At 53.4% G+C, this 17,453-nt stretch overlaps 6 protein-coding genes across 6 annotated transcripts; 4 read left to right on the top strand and 2 right to left on the bottom strand.

The window, feature by feature from the left end:
* Nucleotides 1-367: 367 nt before the first annotated feature.
* PG985_006961 (26S proteasome non-ATPase regulatory subunit 9) lies at nucleotides 368-1,254 on the top strand (the record flags this gene model as incomplete). The annotated part of the gene is made up of 4 exons (XM_066826730.1): nucleotides 368-538; nucleotides 592-664; nucleotides 721-1,052; nucleotides 1,126-1,254. 4 exons carry the CDS (start codon nucleotides 368-370, stop codon nucleotides 1,252-1,254), a joined length of 705 nt encoding a protein of 234 aa, XP_066686337.1.
* A 1,238-nt stretch (nucleotides 1,255-2,492) lies between these two features.
* Nucleotides 2,493-3,478, top strand: PG985_006960 (GTP-binding nuclear protein GSP1/Ran; the record flags this gene model as incomplete). The annotated part of the gene is made up of 5 exons (XM_066826729.1): nucleotides 2,493-2,558; nucleotides 2,710-2,802; nucleotides 2,872-3,025; nucleotides 3,081-3,286; nucleotides 3,344-3,478. The coding sequence occupies 5 exons, from the start codon at nucleotides 2,493-2,495 to the stop codon at nucleotides 3,476-3,478; spliced, it is 654 nt and encodes a 217-aa protein (XP_066686336.1).
* Nucleotides 3,479-7,160: 3,682 nt separating this feature from the next.
* On the top strand, nucleotides 7,161-10,365 carry PG985_006959 (calcium-transporting ATPase activity/catalytic; the record flags this gene model as incomplete). Its single annotated transcript, XM_066826728.1, has 4 exons — nucleotides 7,161-7,278; nucleotides 7,345-7,502; nucleotides 7,578-10,204; nucleotides 10,272-10,365. The coding sequence occupies 4 exons, from the start codon at nucleotides 7,161-7,163 to the stop codon at nucleotides 10,363-10,365; spliced, it is 2,997 nt and encodes a 998-aa protein (XP_066686335.1).
* An 809-nt stretch (nucleotides 10,366-11,174) lies between these two features.
* Nucleotides 11,175-12,162, bottom strand: PG985_006958 (uncharacterized protein; the record flags this gene model as incomplete). The annotated part of the gene is made up of 4 exons (XM_066826727.1): nucleotides 11,175-11,318; nucleotides 11,416-11,867; nucleotides 12,064-12,082; nucleotides 12,160-12,162. The coding sequence occupies 4 exons, from the start codon at nucleotides 12,160-12,162 to the stop codon at nucleotides 11,175-11,177; spliced, it is 618 nt and encodes a 205-aa protein (XP_066686334.1).
* An 856-nt stretch (nucleotides 12,163-13,018) lies between these two features.
* PG985_006957 (UBX domain-containing protein) lies at nucleotides 13,019-14,509 on the top strand (the record flags this gene model as incomplete). The annotated part of the gene is made up of 1 exon (XM_066826726.1): nucleotides 13,019-14,509. The coding sequence occupies one exon, from the start codon at nucleotides 13,019-13,021 to the stop codon at nucleotides 14,507-14,509; it is 1,491 nt and encodes a 496-aa protein (XP_066686333.1).
* Nucleotides 14,510-15,807: 1,298 nt separating this feature from the next.
* On the bottom strand, nucleotides 15,808-17,179 carry PG985_006956 (DNA damage checkpoint protein rad24; the record flags this gene model as incomplete). The annotated part of the gene is made up of 5 exons (XM_066826725.1): nucleotides 15,808-16,176; nucleotides 16,253-16,340; nucleotides 16,419-16,772; nucleotides 16,858-16,865; nucleotides 17,168-17,179. The coding sequence occupies 5 exons, from the start codon at nucleotides 17,177-17,179 to the stop codon at nucleotides 15,808-15,810; spliced, it is 831 nt and encodes a 276-aa protein (XP_066686332.1).
* Between the last annotated feature and the right edge of the window lie 274 nt (nucleotides 17,180-17,453).

The following is a 17,453-nucleotide window of genomic DNA, read 5'->3' as shown; positions in this document are numbered from 1 at the left end:
CTGGGGATAGGTGCTCGATATAGCTGTATCACGGCAACCAGGGGATGTGTGGGATGGTTCAATGATGGAAGGCATGTAAGTATGTGTGTGTTATTGTTCCATGGGATTGGGATTGGGGTAGCTCCGTTGCCTCCCGCTACCCGTTTGTGTAGGTATAACTGATTGTTAGCTAATAAGCTTGAAGGACCCCGCGCCAGAAGCCCACCATTAGACGACTGGCTGGTCAACGCGGCCCGCTGGCTACCTGCCTACAGTACATCATCAATCAGCCAACGTCTTGTTGGAGGGGAGCTCGAGTTCGATCCGAGGAAATCTACCTATTCTCTCCCCCATCTCTCAACGATGACTTGACCGACCACGTCGTAGAATGGGCCTTCCATTAAGAATGGACAACATACACGCACCCACGATCCCCTCGGGGCCTTCATCTAGGCCTCTCGCCAACGGCAATGCTGCCCACCTCTCGTTTGCTGAGTTGTCGCAAAAGAAAGGCAACCTGGAGGCCGAGTTGAAGGCACTCGGAGGCGTACTGGACTCAGTAAGCATGCCGACCCGAAGGACGGCGAGCGCGCTATTGACCGACCTACACAGCATGGAGTTACTATGGAGACGCCTCTTACAACGCCCGATGGGTTTCCAAGATCCGATATTGATGTTCCGCAAAGTATGTGGTTGCGAAATGCGACACGATTTACCAGGCGCTGGCTGACCAAGTCACAGTTCGCACGACCAGAGCACGTATCATTTTGCTTCGGAACGACTACAAAGACCTCATGAATGCTATCGAGAAGCACCTCCACGAGCATTTTGCCACGTTACAAGACCATGATGATGCGCCTACGGCAACCACGAGCGGGCCTGGAATGCTGGGCGACTCCATTCCCGATACCTTGGACGCGCCATTCGCAAAGGTCAACAGCGTGGTTCCTGGCAGTCCAGCAGACTCTGCAGGTCTGAAGGCAGGCGACGAGATCCGGAACTTCGGTTATGTAAACCGAGCTAACCACGACGGCCTAAAGAAGGTGGCGGAATGTGTCCAGGGAAACCAGGGTGTAAGTGAGACGGCGGTTTGCGGGAGAACTGGCAACATCCGCCTTGAATGCGTAAAGCTAACCGGCATTGCAGCAAAATGTCCTTGTCAAGGTGTCACGCGGCGCCGATGCCACCAGAAGACAGGAGCTTCAACTCACGCTTGTTCCACGTTTGAACTGGGGAGGCCGCGGCATGTTGGGCTGCCACATCTTGCCTATGTAGAAATTCCGCACCTATGTAACAGAGCCACGCATGATTTGAAAGCCTTGACTGCTGGCTGAGTCATACCTATCTTGCCGCCAGTGTGGCCGAGAAGGCTAAACACTTCAGGCTTCAACCTCGGGACGGTTACCTACACCAAAGCCCAATGAAATGGGCGAAATGGCTCTGCAAGAAGCCTGCCTAACGGGTGCCTGGGCTTAGGGATCAAGAACGATTGATAAGCAGTAAATTGGGAATCGCTGGAAGAATGCGCGCTGCCCAACAAAAGATCATATATAAATAAGTTCAGCTGCATGCGTGAATCTGCATTGTGAAGCTTTGTTCCGTCCAGTTCTACAACAAGTCTTGTGCAGTGCAGAGATCGTTGCTCTCATTCCTGAACCCCACCATCCCCATCGTCATTCTGCCTATCGCAGTTGAAAGAATCAACCAATACTGGCGGTAAGTCCTTTCGCACCATGCCAACCTTGACGACCAAAAGGTTAGGTAATCCATAGTCGATCCAATCAGGGCCCGTTTCGATCACGTGCCCCACCACCCTGCCTGTACCCTGCCTGTCAAATTTTCCTTTGCCAATGGCAACGCTAGGCGTCTTTGGAGTTCTGGGCTGGCTGGTGGTGCCAGTGGGTGGGTGAGTGAGTGAGTGAGTGAGTGAGTGAGGTGGCTAAGGTGGTGGTAGGCAAGTTTAGGTAGGTGCGGACTTGCAAGCAGCCTGCTGTGAGCCTGAAAGCGACAGATAGCAGCCCCCTTTGTGACCTTTGCCCCTCCTCTCTGGGCCCCAGCGTCACTGAGTGACTGAGGGAATGGGGCCCCGCTTTTCTGGCGAAAAACAAACCTCTGGATTTGATTATTGGTGACCCAACCTGCCTTTGGTGTCGAATAATCTTCTGCCCGCCATACTAATAAAATCAACCAAGGAAAAAGGCAACCTGAGCATTGGTCTGCCATTCACTCTATCCTTCTCCCATTTACACCACATCACAGCATCAGACAAGGTACGTCTTTTCAACCCACCTCACCCAACCCGACACTCAACCATTCAATCTCGGCTGGCCTTGGGTCAAAATTTGTCGAGTGGGCATCATTTGAACCATTGCCAAACCAACCCCTCCTTCACTACCGCTCCGAAAGCTTTCCCACACAAAACATACACCCCCCGCTAACTCATCTGCGCGCCCAGTCCGACGTTTGTGTCTGTTTACATCACCACATCCTGATAACAGTCCCCTTCGTTCATCATGGCTGCTCAAACAAACTCCCCGACCTTCAAGCTGGTCCTCGTCGGCGATGGTGGTACCGGAAAGGTAAGTGCGAAAGGAAAAAAAAAAACTACTCCTCCCTCTGTCGCTTGTTATCATCGTGGCTTCGATGTGGGGTCACCGCCTCCCACGCTGCGAAATTCGACATCTCTCTGCTGGCCTCAACAAGCATGCTGACGTATAATTCGACCCTTAGACCACCTTCGTCAAGCGTCACTTGACTGGTGAATTCGAGAAGAAGTACATGGCCACCCTCGGTGTCGAGGTTCACCCTCTGGGCTTCACCACAGTAAGCGAGCATCCGATCCGACTTTACATCATTCCAGCAAATCGCGCAGCATACTGACCCCTTCAAAAGAACTTCGGCCAGATCACCTTCGATGTCTGGGACACCGCCGGCCAGGAGAAGTTCGGTGGTCTCCGCGACGGTTACTACATCAACGGACAGTGCGGTATCATCATGTTCGATGTTACCTCCCGCATCACCTACAAGAACGTCCCCAACTGGCACCGTGAGTACCCCGACACTCCCGCAACGCGCTCGTCATAGTCTAATTTAATATGCAGGTGATCTCGTCCGTGTCTGCGAGAACATTCCCATTGTCCTGTGCGGTAACAAGGTCGATGTGAAGGAGCGTAAGGTCAAGGCCAAGACCATCACCTTCCACCGCAAGAAGAACCTTCAGTACTACGACATCAGCGCCAAGTCCAACTACAACTTCGAGAAGCCCTTCCTGTGGCTTGCCCGCAAGCTGGTCGGCAACCCATCTCTGGTCAGTGCTTACTCTAAATCTACAATCATTTGCATATGTGCCTAACACCAGCTACAGGAATTCGTTGCTGCTCCCGCTCTTGCTCCCCCCACCGCCCAGGTTGACGAGAAGCTCCTTGAGGAGTACCGCAAGGAGATGGAGGACGCTGCCGCCATGCCCCTGCCTGGTGAGGAGGAGGACGACGATTTGTAAACAACCTGTTACGACGAAACGATCATTGGTGGTTTGCTCTGTTATGTCAGCCTGTCGTGGCTAGCGCGAAGCCTCATTCTTCCCCTCCGCTATGCTCTTCGGCAATGCTGGACTTGATGGGCCACGACAGAGTAGCTGGGTTCAGCATGGAAAGAGAGATTGGGCCGTGAAGACTCGCGCGCTCGCGCTCTGGATTGGAGACGATACTCTTTAATGAGAAAATGGCAGACATTCACGCATTGCTGCATCTGCGGCTCTAGATAGCACCATACGTAGACATGATGAGAAGCGATCATTCTTCCCCAACAGCTTTCTCACCTCCCCGCGATTGCCATACCAATTCTCGCCCTGTGTTGAAATTTTGACAGTCACCCAAGACAGGCTCATGTCCAGCACCAACTCCAAACCAGGAAATTCAGAACGTCCATCACTGGTGTTGATATGTTTACATAATCGGTTGTCACCCCAAGTGGCAGCGCTGCCACTACGTGGCCGCGATACCAACTGCCCATACTTTTGTCTATTCGTAAGTATCCATATCTATCTTGGTTATTTCACTTGCTCCTGATAACGTAAGGGAAATACACGAGCTGTAGCATCTTTGTAACTCCTTATTTCGAAGAGACTCGACCGGTTGATTATCGCAGGGGCTTGTGAAAAGAAAAAATTAGCCTTATCCCAGAAGCTAGGGGGATCAGAATGTGCTGATAGGGGTGCCATTCATGGCAACAGTTGATGGTCATGGTTTCAGAGCAATAACAGACAGCATCGATCTGTATGTCGCAGCTGCATTACTCTTAAGCTGCTGGACCACCCGAACCAGTCGTCTTCTTAGAACGAGAGCTATCACTGTTTTGTATAGAATAGGACCGAGATAACGATCCCTGCCGCCATGTTTTGATGATTTCCTTAGCCATCGACTAAATCGAGTCGTTGTTATATCAGCCAGTAAACGTCTGAGCAACGCTAGAGGTGCCCTTATCCTTCAACAACACATGAGAAGACGGAGTGCCCACCCGTGATTCTGAGGTAAAGGGACCCAACTTCTGCGCCTTCCCTGGGGGCATCAATGCTGCCAGTGTCTCCGGGGGCGGACCCTCACTCTGCCGCACGTATCGGGGCCGGCACCGGCGCCGGCCCTCTACATGATCGGGAAGCTACTTCCGTACTTGGCGCTGTGGTGAAAGCGGTTCCACCGATAGTGTGCGAGAAAGACGGGACACTGGGTCATTTGTAGCGATACATACACCCGCAGCCTGATCCCACTAGCGAAGTAATTACGTTATGTGCTTGCTGTGATGCGGCTGATGACTGCAACGAAGAACTCTGCTTCTTTCTGGTATAAGGGGACTGTATGTGCTTTGGGATGAGGGTGCTCCGAACTCTTGCTATTGGTGTGTGCCGATAACTCATTCGGACACAGAACAAGTGTCCATCGTCCTTCTCTTAATCAATTCGTCGCTGCTGTACAGGCCGGCACCCAATATTGTTTACACTGTATTTCTCATAAACTGCTAAAGGTGATAATGGTGCCGTAGCTACATGTCTAATGGAAGGGTACAGACTAGCAGGATATGTATGGCTTCTGTTTACACTGGCCTGCATATGGAGCGTAGGAGACTGCGGAGCAGATAGAACGGAGTAGAAAAAGAAACAATTCAGGCTTCCCGCCGTTACAACACATAGGTTGTCTCATAAATGGCCTCGGGTTTCGGAATCTCACAACGGGTGAGAAACATAAGACCCGACCAGACTATTCAAGCATGGCAGATGGTAGGGCATATATAACACGGAATTTCCTACACCTAGTTGCGGATATCTAAACACTTGGTCCCTCAAGCTTTGGACGACTGCCTCGGAGACGCATCGAAGACAGATCAGATCCCCCGCAAACAAGGCTGTTCTTGGCATCGCATGGCCAAGTATATAAGCTCGCTGACGTCTTTACCAAGCTTTTGCAGTACCTATGAAGCCGATTTGTTTCCAGCACACGGCCTACAATCCCAGCGCAAAGCGACCTTATGAAACCTACCGCCTGCCGCCCACATACAGAGGTCGGACAGGCCGTAGATTTCGCGAACGGGACGGCCGACGTAACGGATAACCGGCCCCGGAGTGGGGACGGCGCCCCATTTGCCGCGCGTACGCCAAGGCATCGGCAGCACGATGCAGGACTAGATAGAGTCTGTGGAAGTTTCGATTTTGCACTTGATACGTCATGGCGAAACCGCCGGCCCAAAGGCCGATATTGCTTTTTATAGTTGGTCGTGCCAAGCATCGGTGCACACAAATAGGTATCGGGACTTCTTGAGGGGTTAAGAACCGTCATAAAACGAGGTTGTTGTGCTGAATATACCCAGTACGATCAATCAATGGTGCATTCTCGGGAACCTACATGGACGCGGTCAGGTCTGCATACCTGTTTGCTGCCTCTCGAAAATCGGTGTGGAATTGGGGAAAAGGAAAAAAAGGCCAAACGCCAGTCAGAAGAGCTGTTGCCTTCCGGATTGAGCAACCCGGGAAGAAGGCCGCAGGCCGCACTACTCATTACTCGAAAGAGTGCATGTTATGCCACCCAAACTACCTACTAGTAGCTGCAGGCACAAGTGGGCAAGGCGGGCTTGCAGTGAAGAGCCTTCAGCTTCAGGTAGGCCCTGGCCCAGTCGCGGGCAGTCGTACCAGTAGTGGTACCTTGTAGCAGACGTCAGAAACGGAAAACGTGGTGGGCTGGTACGGAGATAGGCCATGTAGGCATATGTAGATCGTCAAGGCAGATTGAAACATAGCCAGAAAGAAAACGGCTCACCCGCTCCCTTAGGTAATTGCTCATTGGTAATCGGTGCGGCGAGGTCTTGCTCAGTCTTACTCACATCCGAAGCTGACCAATCTTTGGGCGATTCAAGCGCATCTCCAGGCAATCTAGGCTTTTGGGGGAATCCAACAGCCTTGAGCTACTAATAAATCTATTCGAGGTATGATGCATGGCATGACATAGCGAAAGCCAATCAATGCCCGCCCAGCACAGGCGAGAGCCCCTCCAAACGAACCAGGGTCGACCAGGGTCTGATGGATTCTACAGGGTATCGGAACGGATAGCCGGGGGGTGAGAGGCCAAAAAAAACCAGCGAAGCGTGGAGCCGCTGCTAATCGGGTTTGGGAGCTCGAGCTAGTCCGACCTCACTACTAAGAACACGTTTAACTTACGCCTCAGGGTTCATGATAGCGATAGCTACCTGTCTACTGTGTACTGTACCGCTTACATACAGAGTATAGACCAAGTAACGGGCCCATTCCGACATAGCATCTGCCACTCGACCTTCTCCCCGCCCACCCATACATCTTCTCTTCTTCTTCACATTTCTTGTCTGCCCTTCTTTACTACTAACCCAGGTAGAGTGTGGCAAGTTTAACAAGGTCCTGCCCAGAAAGAACATGTGGCAGTTGTGAATAGCTGGACTGAACCTCACTTGATCTCTTCCAAGCTCCCACCCTCGCAACCTCGACCTCAACCTAGGTACTCTTTAACTCCAACCACACCCACTCGCGGCGCATGGTTGGCAAGGTCTCAGGCTAGTTCGAGAGATCTCCCTATCACCATTAATTCTCGGCGACACCTTTTCTTACACATTCTCGGCGACATCCCCCGCATAAAGAAAAGCAGCCTTTGTCCAGCGCAGCCGTCATGGACGACGCGTTTGCAAAGTCGACCGAAGGCGTCTTGGCCTACTTCAAGGTCGATGCCGCAAAGGGTCTGACGGATAGCCAGGTCATTGACCAGAGGTCTAAACATGGCAAAAACTGTAGGCAATCTCTGGCCCGTGGGGAGAGCTAAGCGTGCGCGACTGACACCTATCTTCTACGTTTAGCCATCGCCGAGGAACCGGCCACACCCCTTTGGGAACTCATTCTCGAGCAATTCAAGGACCAGCTGGTTCTCATCCTGCTCGGTTCTGCAGCCGTCTCCTTTGTGCTGGCTCTCTTCGAAGAAGAGGGCGGCTGGAGCGCGTTTGTTGACCCTGCTGTCGTATGTCATCCCCCAAGCGGCCGACCTTCTTTACAATGCGTACGGACACATTACTAACTTTGCCTATCTCCTCAGATTTTGACCATTCTTATCCTCAACGCTGTCGTCGGTGTATCGCAAGAAAGCAGTGCCGAAAAGGCCATTGCCGCACTCCAGGAATACTCGGCCAACGAGGCCAACGTCATCCGCAACAATGGGTCCATTTCTCGGGTCAAGGCTGAGGAGTTGGTACCAGGCGACATCATCTCTATCTCGGTTGGTGACAGAATTCCGGCCGACTGCAGGATCATCTCGTGCCAGAGCAACAGCTTCTCGGTCGACCAGGCTGTCCTGACGGGAGAGAGCGAGAGTGTCCAGAAGGATTTCCGTGCCGTTGTCAAGGACGAGCGGGCTGTTCTTCAAGACCAGGTCAACATTCTCTTCTCTGGAACCACCGTGGTTACTGGACGCGCCAAGGCTATCGTTGTCTTGACTGGCTCCAACACTGCTATTGGTGATATCCATGAGAGCATCACCGCCCAGATCTCCGAGCCCACCCCTCTTAAGCAAAAGCTCAACGATTTCGGCGATTCTTTGGCCAAGGTCATTACCGTCATCTGTGTCCTGGTCTGGCTGATCAACATTCCTCATTTCGCCGATCCCAGCCACGGAAACTGGACCAAGGGCGCCATCTACTACTTGAAGATCGCTGTTTCTCTAGGTGTTGCCGCTATTCCCGAAGGTCTTGCTGTTGTCATCACCACCTGCCTTGCCCTCGGCACTCGCAAGATGGCCGCCAAGAACGCCGTGGTCCGAAGTCTGCCCTCCGTCGAGACGCTTGGAAGCTGCAGTGTGATCTGCTCGGACAAGACGGGTACTCTGACGACTAACCAGATGAGCGTCAGCAAATTGGTCTACATCTCCGAGAACGGTTCTGATTTGGAAGAGTTGGACGTTGAGGGTACCACCTTTGCCCCCAAGGGTGACATCAAGCGCAACGGAAATGTTGTCCAGGATCTCTCCCAAAAGTCTAAGACCCTTGGCCAGATGACCGAGGTTGCTGCTCTTTGTAACGACGCTCGCCTGGCCTACGATGCTCGCTCCGGAAACTTCTCGAACATTGGCGAGCCGACCGAGGGTGCTCTGCGTGTTTTGGCCGAGAAGGTTGGTCCCTGTGCGCCGGCAAACAGCAACCCCGAAGACTGCATCCACCACGCCAGCTCATGGTACGAGCAGAAGTTCCCCAGACTTGCTACATTCGAGTTCTCCCGTGACCGCAAGAGTATGTCGGTTCTTGTCCAAAATGGCCAGCAGCAAAAGCTCTTGGTCAAGGGTGCCCCTGAGTCCATTATCGAGCGATGCACACACACCCTGGTCGGCACCGACGGAAAGCGCGTACCCCTTGACAAGAAGCTCCAGGACCTTCTGATGACCGAGGTTGTCGAGTATGGTAACCGTGGTCTCCGAGTTATTGCCCTTGCCAGCGTCGACAACGTCGGCTCGAACCCCCTGCTTAAGAATGCCAGATCCACTGCCGAATATGCCCAGGTCGAACAGAACTTGACTCTCCTTGGCCTCGTTGGTATGCTCGATCCTCCTCGCCCCGAGGTCTCTAAGGCCATCAAGCAGTGCAAGGATGCTGGAATCCGCGTCATTGTCATCACTGGAGATAACCGCAACACTGCCGAGAGCATCTGCCGATCGATTGGTGTGTTTGGCCAGAACGAGGACCTCACCGGCAAGAGCTTCACTGGAAGAGAGTTTGACAACCTCAGCCCCGGCGAGCAGCTCAAGGCTGCCAAGAAGGCCTCCCTGTTCTCTCGCGTTGAGCCTAGCCACAAGTCCAAGCTCGTTGATCTTCTGCAATCCCTGGGCGAAGTTGTTGCCATGACTGGAGACGGAGTCAACGATGCGCCTGCGCTCAAGAAGGCCGACATTGGTGTTGCTATGGGTTCTGGTACCGATGTGTCCCGCTTGGCTTCCGACATGGTGCTTGCTGATGACAACTTTGCCACTATCGAGGCTGCCATTGAGGAGGGCCGCTCCATCTACAACAACACCCAGCAGTTCATCCGCTACCTGATCTCGTCCAACATTGGAGAGGTTGTCTCTATCTTCCTCACTGCGGCTCTTGGTATGCCCGAAGCTCTCATCCCTGTCCAGCTCCTGTGGGTCAACCTGGTCACCGACGGTCTCCCTGCCACTGCTCTGTCCTTCAACCCGCCCGACCATGACATTATGAAGCGATCCCCCCGTAAGCGTGACGAGCCTCTCATCGGTGGCTGGTTGTTCTTCCGCTATCTGGTTATTGGCACCTACGTTGGTCTTGCCACGGTTGCCGGCTACGCCTGGTGGTTCATGTTCAACGCCGAAGGTCCTCAGATCACCTTCTGGCATCTCTCCCACTTCCACCGTTGCTCGTCCGACTTCCCCGAGATTGGCTGCCAAATCTTCAGTAACGACATGGCCAAGTCGGCATCTACAGTGTCTCTTTCCATCCTCGTTGTCATTGAGATGTTCAACGCCGTGAATGCCCTTTCCTCGAGCGAGTCTCTTCTTACCTTGCCCCTGTGGAAGAACATGATGCTCGTTTACGCCATCGCCCTCTCCATGGCCCTGCACTTCGCGCTGCTCTACGTTCCGTTCCTGCAGGGTTTGTTCTCCATCTTGCCCCTGAACTGGAACGAATGGAAGGCAGTGCTGGTTATCAGTGCTCCGGTTATGTAAGTTTTCATCCCCCCCTTTCTATCTGTATGATCAACAATTCGTGTTTGCTAACATGTTTACTAGCATCATCGACGAGCTGCTCAAGCTCGTGGAGAGAACGTACTTTATGCAGACGATACCCGTCACTGAGGCGTCCAACGAGAAGAAGAAGGCTTAGACGCTAGTCGCGGCATCTAATTGTCGATGGCGAGACACTAGATAGATGACTGGCATAGATTAGACATGTATCATACAGAAGAAGTTGCAAGGCCGTTGCACCGGCGTGCCGAGAGTGAGCATATATAGCATCAGCTCTCCAGATCATAGAAGAGAACAAATCAAGAAAAATTTGTTATTTGATCCAGTCTCTCCATGCCCTGTTCTTGTTGTCATGAAGGTGTGGTCTATGTAGCTTGGGTTCAGCCATACGCCCGATGCTTCCAGCCTACGAGGGTCGTGATTAATACAACTAGCATTTTCAAATCCAGCGTTGCCACGATCCTACCTTGTCACAATGCTCGCGGGGTGAATAGCCTTACTTTGATCCGTAAACCGAGGATATCTGCATCGATGCCTGGGTTATTTGTCTAACCCCGTTCTCTCCCCGTGCCATTATTCCGGATTGTCTTCGCCTTTGCCCTCCCCACAGTATCGACAAATTCCATCTACACCTTGAGTAGTCGACGACTTCTGATAGGCGGAAATGACCCAGCTGGACTGAATGTTATAGGCAAATGTACGTGATTCAACTTCTCATTAATCGAAACGTGGCATATGGTGGTACAGGTACGGCTGGCCTTTCAAGCCATATGCCGCACGTAGATGATGGTCTATTCCCATGGCCTCGTCCATCTTCTATAGTCCCTGCCATTGCAAAAGATACGCTCTTTTCTGGCGGAGATGCTTGGTCTCGTTATTACAGGCCAAAAGAACCTGCTGCAATTGCTGCTCATTTCGACTTTCTCCCATCCGCTTCCGCGTCCTCTCTTAGTCTTGGCGGCCCTTCAATAACCGCTTGGTGACCTTGTTCTTCTCGATGATGTACACATGTGCTCCCCAGCCCGAAAGGGCATCCCTGTCGACGGCGCTCAGCAGGGCTTGCGAAATGGTCTCGAAGAGATCCTCCGGTCCCTATATGTTGAGAAAGAGATTGTATATTAGTAGGTGGCCTTGCAACAGGGCGGGCTGATAGGGCGTCCCCAAAGAAGATGGAAAGAATAGGACGTACCAGATCGGGCTCCCACAGACTCTCGCACATGCCGAACAGCTGCTCGTTGGCGGTTCCGCTCACGATGAAGTCTTTGGCGAAGTCGATGCAGCCGATGCTGTCGAACCCGCAGATGAAGGGCTTGCCCGACTTGGGCTCGAGGCCGGCGACGACGGGGGAGACGAAGTAGGGGCCGAAGCGGCGCTCGTAGAGCGAGGAGGAGACGAGGTTGGCGAAGGTGGTGGGGGCGATGTTGCGCTCCTCGCGCAGGCGGTACATGTTGACCTTGTAGCGGAACAGGTCCGAGACGGTGGCGACGTCGGTGGCGAGGCCGGTGAGGCCCAGGAAGACGTCGCCGTACTGGAATATCTTGGGGAAGTTGTTGGATATCGTCAGAGCCTGCAGGCCCAGCCGCAGGTCGCACGCGACCGCCACGCAGTCCTTTCCCACCATGGCTACGCAGGCACCGCCGTCTGTGGTTGTGGTTGTCAAGTTAGCATCGTCTCGGAGTCCTCGTTTGTTTTGAGCTTGTCTGCATTGTCTCTACTAGTGGTGTGCCCGAGTAGCAGGAGGGAGATGTGGTGATTGTAGACTGAATAGAGCAGCAGCAGCAGCAGCAGCAGAAGCAGCAATTCGGTCGGGGTATAAATATGATCAGAGACGACGTACTTATCGAGAATGGTGACGACTGCGGTTTGGGGATAGCTTCGTTAGCTAGCTGTTCATTACACAGGACATGAAGGGGGCGATGCAGTTGGAGCTTACCATGGTGACTGGGAATATGAATGAAGCTCTCAAGCAAAGACTGTGAGAAAGACTAGTTGGGGGGAGCAGAGGTAGTCGATGGCAGGGTAGTCGTCGAGTGCAGATGTGGATGATTGAATGGCGGGTTGGTCTGGAGCTTCCAGTATCGTATCGGTCGTTGATAGAGCGCCAGGCTGAGGCTCGGTTCGTCAGTGTCCAGGACCCAAGGTCGGGGCAAGGCAATCACAGTATGGCGCGGCTGCTGTCAGCTAGTGGTTGGGTTAGGTACCTCCCAGGCCGGGTACCTTCAGATAGGTACTCCCAGCTTACAGCACTCCAGCTGTTAGGTATCGACAGGGGTGGCCCCGAAGCTCAGGCCAGATTTAGTAGCAGCTTGCTCTTGTTAGTCTAGTGCGATTGCCCGCTTGCTTGCCCCTCTGTACCTTCTGTAGGTTACCGGTAAGCAGCAAAGCATACTACCTACATACGTAGTGCACCACCATCGATTAGGTATATTATCAGAGCCACAGCTGCCTGTAAAGTAGCAACTTATTAATTACTTGCGCTATCCCACGACCCAAAGAACATTAGGAAGTTATTGACGGAAGAACTACACAAATTCCACACTATTCTCTGAGCTTCTCTTCTCTCTGTGCTCTACATCGGTTGCCGTCCAGCTCCGTGTCTACGCCTTGTCAAAATCACCCCCACCATCGGCTCTCACCTCCAGCTGCGCCTTCAAGCGAATCGAGGCATGACCAAGAAACCCAGCTAGAGAGTGATCTTCTACCTGTCCCCGGATCGCTACTTTCTCAGTATACATACCATACATACTCTTGGTTCCGTATAATAACACTGCGCAACCGAGGCCGCGCCCGACATGGCAACCAACGTGAAGGTCATTTCGACCGACTTGCGCCAAGCTACCATCAAGGTCAACCCGGGCACCTATCTGACCGAAATCCTCGAGCAAGCCTGCACCAAGTTCCACCTGCCTGCCGACAAGTACCTGCTCAAGCACAAGCAAAAACAACTAGACCTCTCCAACACCTTCCGCAACGCGGGCTTGATTCCCGGCGCCAGAATCGAGCTGGTGGCCCGCTCCAAGACCCCGTCTGCCATCAATATAGCACTGGACCTGCCCCAAAGAGAAGCGCAGCTCGCCGGGACAAGGAGGCTTACCGAGAAGCTATCGAGTGACATCACGATATGGAAGGCCCTACGGCACTTTGAGAGCCAGATCCTGAAGGGCAAGGGCGTCAACATCACAGGCCGAGGAGAGCCGCAAATAAGCAATGGCGGTACGCAAGGAGGCGGCCAGCTATACTACGAAACGCCCGTGCTACAAATCGAGCAGAGATCGCTCTCTACCTTTGCCGATTTTCAGAAGACGATGGCGCAACTGGGATACAACTCGGGCAATGTCTTGATACGACTGTCGTTCCAGAAGACAGACAAGACGTTTGCAGATGCCATGGCCGAAATCTCCCAGTACTTCCAAGAGGAGGAGCAGGCCACCAAAGACGAGGCCATAGCGAAAGAATCAGTGAAGGAGGAATCTGCGGAAGCGTCTAGCTCTGCAGCTGACATGCCTGCCGCAGAACCTTCCCAAGGCGACGGGTCTAGCTCCGCGGCGGAAGCCCAAGGCGACAGTACAAACGCGACCCAAGATGGTCCAGATACTATGGATGTTGACACCACACCTACCGATCCTCTGCAACCCGTTTCCGTCTTTGCGGCGCCTTCGTCCTCTACGCCTCATGCAGCTCATACCACAGAGCCGGATGAGATATATGAGCCCGGCATTGTGCACGCACAGTTCCACCAACAAAGACTGAAAAATGCAGGGCAAAACAAGCGACTTTTGTCGGACCAAGAGCTCGCCGAAGAGGCTGCCGAGAAGCAAGCCAAACTAGCCGCCGTCAAGCAGGTGCAAGTGCGTGTTCGCTTCCCGGACAATACGCAAGCTACCTGGGTCATACACCCCGATCACACCGGCGGGTTTTTGCATAATGCCGTGCGCGCGGTCATGGCCGCCCAGGGTGCAAAGTTCAAGCTCATCCCTGCCGGCGCCAAGGTCCCCATCCGAGACGACAGCACCAAGCTGATTGCCGGCTATAGTCTGGCTGGCAGTACACTAGTCAATCTGCTCTGGGATGACTCGGTCCCAACGGAAACTCGCAAACAGCCTTTCTTGAAGCCAGATGCCACGCGCCTCGCACGCGAGGTGGAGATACCCGAACCTCCGCAGGCCGAAGAGGAGGCTTCGCCGGCGCCGGGTCCGAGCAAGGCCGGTGGGGACGAGAAGCCGAGGGGCGAGGGTGGTGCGAAAAAGGGCATGCCTAAATGGCTGAAGCTGGGTAAGAAATAGATCCAGATTCTTCTGATGCCGTGGCGTCGGGGTGTGGGGAGATAAAATATAATAAATAGTGATCACTTTAGCGTATGTATGTATGGGAACAGATGGATATCGTTAGGGATGGCAAGGGCATAAGCGATGATGGTCAGAAGGATTATGACCGATCTCCTGTATCAAGTAGTAGCAGAAGTAAGTGTTTGAAGAGCGCTGTACGCCTTTGAAGCAATGAAGTTACTACATAACCTTCTACCATTAGCTACACCTTCGCCAAACGTCTCATCGTGTCCAGTTGCCCGTTGCTACGCTGTCATGAGAGTTGAGAGGCCGAAATATGGAAAACGTCACGCTCATTCCCTTAGAGGATCTCCGCGAGAGTGGACAAGCGTGAGTTCTGAGAGGTACAAAGATATAGGGCAAGTCAGGATTACAATAGCACAGGCAGTAGACAGACAAATCACGGACATTCTACTACCATTCACGGATATATCACTCAAAGCTCGCCCGGAGACGGCGGTAGCAAGAGCAGGCTTTGCTGGAAGGTTTTTTGCTTTATATGAGATTTTGTCTGCACTGGAAGATCTGACCATAGCCAGTCCTGACAGGGTTTCTGAGATAGTCGGTCGGCAGTGTGAAGATAGGCATGATGAAACAAACACCAGCCCCATGATCATTGCCGCCAAACACTACCCGGCCGAGCCTAGGTTCACCCATCAGGTCGCCAGGAAGCCTCGAGAGGACCCGGGGTGTTATGGCGTACAGTTTGCACGGATCCCAGGTACTCGTGTGTTGGGGCACATACCGGCGAGACCAGTAAGTAGTGGGGGGCAAACGCGATTCGCGATATCTCTGGAAGGGGGAACAAGACACGAAATTCAAAGGAGAAAAAAACACTGCAGGATATAGGAAAACCCAGAGTCCATATTGACCATCAATAGTCCTTTCGAGAGTCACCGCGACTCATTTTCGGCGAAACTCTTCTTTCATCATTGACAACCAGACCAGGGGAAGGGGGAGGGGTTCGGAAGAACACACAGCCAGTGATGAAACTAATGGTGATGCCAACTGTAGACCAGACGTACGAACTACTGCGCAGTCTCTTCTACCACGTGCGGTCAAGGGGGAAATAAAAACCATGGCCTGCATTTTCCTGCCCTGCGTTGTGATAAATACCAAAACCAACTCCCCGCACCAAAGCCTCTGGCGGATGCCACAACCAACGTCATCGCTATCTTTACCGGATCCGGGCCGAGATTAGGAGGGTATCACATAGCTCGGAACCAGTCGAGTCGAGTAGACATGAGCGGAGCCGCTTAGGACTCGGGGGCGGCGGCAGCAGCCTCAGCCGGGGCCTCCTCCTTCTTGGCCTCCTCCTCAGCGGGCTTCTCCTCCTTGGGGGCGGCATCGGTAGTGGCGGCAGCCTCACCCTCAGCGTTGTCCGACGAGGTCCAGAGGGTCAGGTTATCACGGAGCAGCTGCATGATCAGAGTGCTGTCGCGGTAAGACTCCTCAGACAGAGAGTCCAGCTCGGCAATGGCGTCGTCAAAGGCCTGCTTGGCGAGGTGGCAAGCGCGGTCGGGCGAGTTCAAGATCTCGTAGTAGAAGACAGAGAAGTTGAGGGCAAGTCCGAGGCGGATGGGGTGGGTGGGCGTCAGCTCAGTCTGGGCGACATCGGTGGCGCTCTGCAACGGGACAGGTTAGCATTTATGAGAAGGCAAGCAGGCAGCAATCACGTGTGACGCGGTGTATTTTGTTTACCTTGTAGGCCTCGTGGGCAGCGGTGGCAGCACCCTTGCGCTTCTCGCCCGAGGCGAACTCGGCCAAGTAGCGGTGGTAGTCACCCTTCCTGTACGAGGGGGAAAAGTCATGGTCAGAACGGAATCAACAAAGGGGGTGGGTCATCGGGGGGTAGTATATATCTCACATCTTGTGGTAGAAGACCTTGGACTCGCCAGTGGCGGCGTTGGGGATCAGGCTGTCGTCAAGGACATCGAGGACATCCTGGCAGACCTTCTCCAACTCAAGCTCGATCTTGGAGCGGTACTCCTTGATGGTACCGACGTGCTTGTCGGAACCCTTGGACTCCTCCTTCTGCTCGATGGAGGAGATGATGCGCCACGAGGCACGGCGCGTACCGACGACGTTCTTGTAGGCGACCGAGAGCAGGTTGCGCTCATCAACGGTGAGCTCGCCACCCAGCTTGGCAACCTCCTTCATGTAGGTAACCATCTCATCGTAACGCTCGGCCTGCTCGCAGAGGCGAGCCAGGAAGGTCTTGCTATAGATCGGGTCACACGGGTTAGATACTACTTCTTCAGGATACGGGTCAACTCGAAGAGTCGAAGAGGCGGGAGTGTTCAAACCTTTCACGCTACAAGACGAGATCATGGTCAGCAAAATGTCCGGGGCAGAGAGGATTCAGGATCAGACACTGGCAGGGAATGGAGATGGAGGGCAGGACGAAAAGCGTCCAAGGATGCGCCGCCTCTGGTTGCAGTGTGCAGAGAGGGAGAGGTTGCTGGCGACCCGTTGGGCGATATCAGGCAGGCAGGCTGGGAAAGGAGGCGAGGGAGGATTGCCGACGCAGCAAAGCCCACAAGTGCAACAACTCGGGGTAGGCCAGCAGGAGGGGATTTTAGGGATTGCGAGTGTCGAAATCAAGCATTCACATACCTCGGTAGCCATTTTGTCGGTGGTGGTTGGTTGTGTGAGGGTGTAGTTGTGGAATAAAAGTTGTTTTATCGCCGAAGGGGGGGAATGGTTTGTTGAGAGTTTGGGAGGGGAAGAGGTAGAAAGAGTATTATTTACTTGATGTTGTGACAATCGACGTCCAAATCAATCACACGAGTTTGAGATTGGGAGTGGGTGGGTTGGGACTGGGGGGAAAGGACTTGCTGGACTTGCTTGGGCTTTTTTGGGGGACCAGTCTGAACTGGGAAAGGGAAAAGGAAGCGCGGGC

Source organism: Apiospora marii (genome assembly GCF_038362585.1).
Source record: "Apiospora marii strain CBS 49790 chromosome Unknown utg000004l_segment0_segment0, whole genome shotgun sequence".
NCBI lineage: Eukaryota > Fungi > Ascomycota > Sordariomycetes > Amphisphaeriales > Apiosporaceae > Apiospora > Apiospora marii.
The sequence above is the reverse complement of the archived record's forward strand: the minus strand, read 5'-3'. Positions and strand labels throughout refer to the sequence as shown.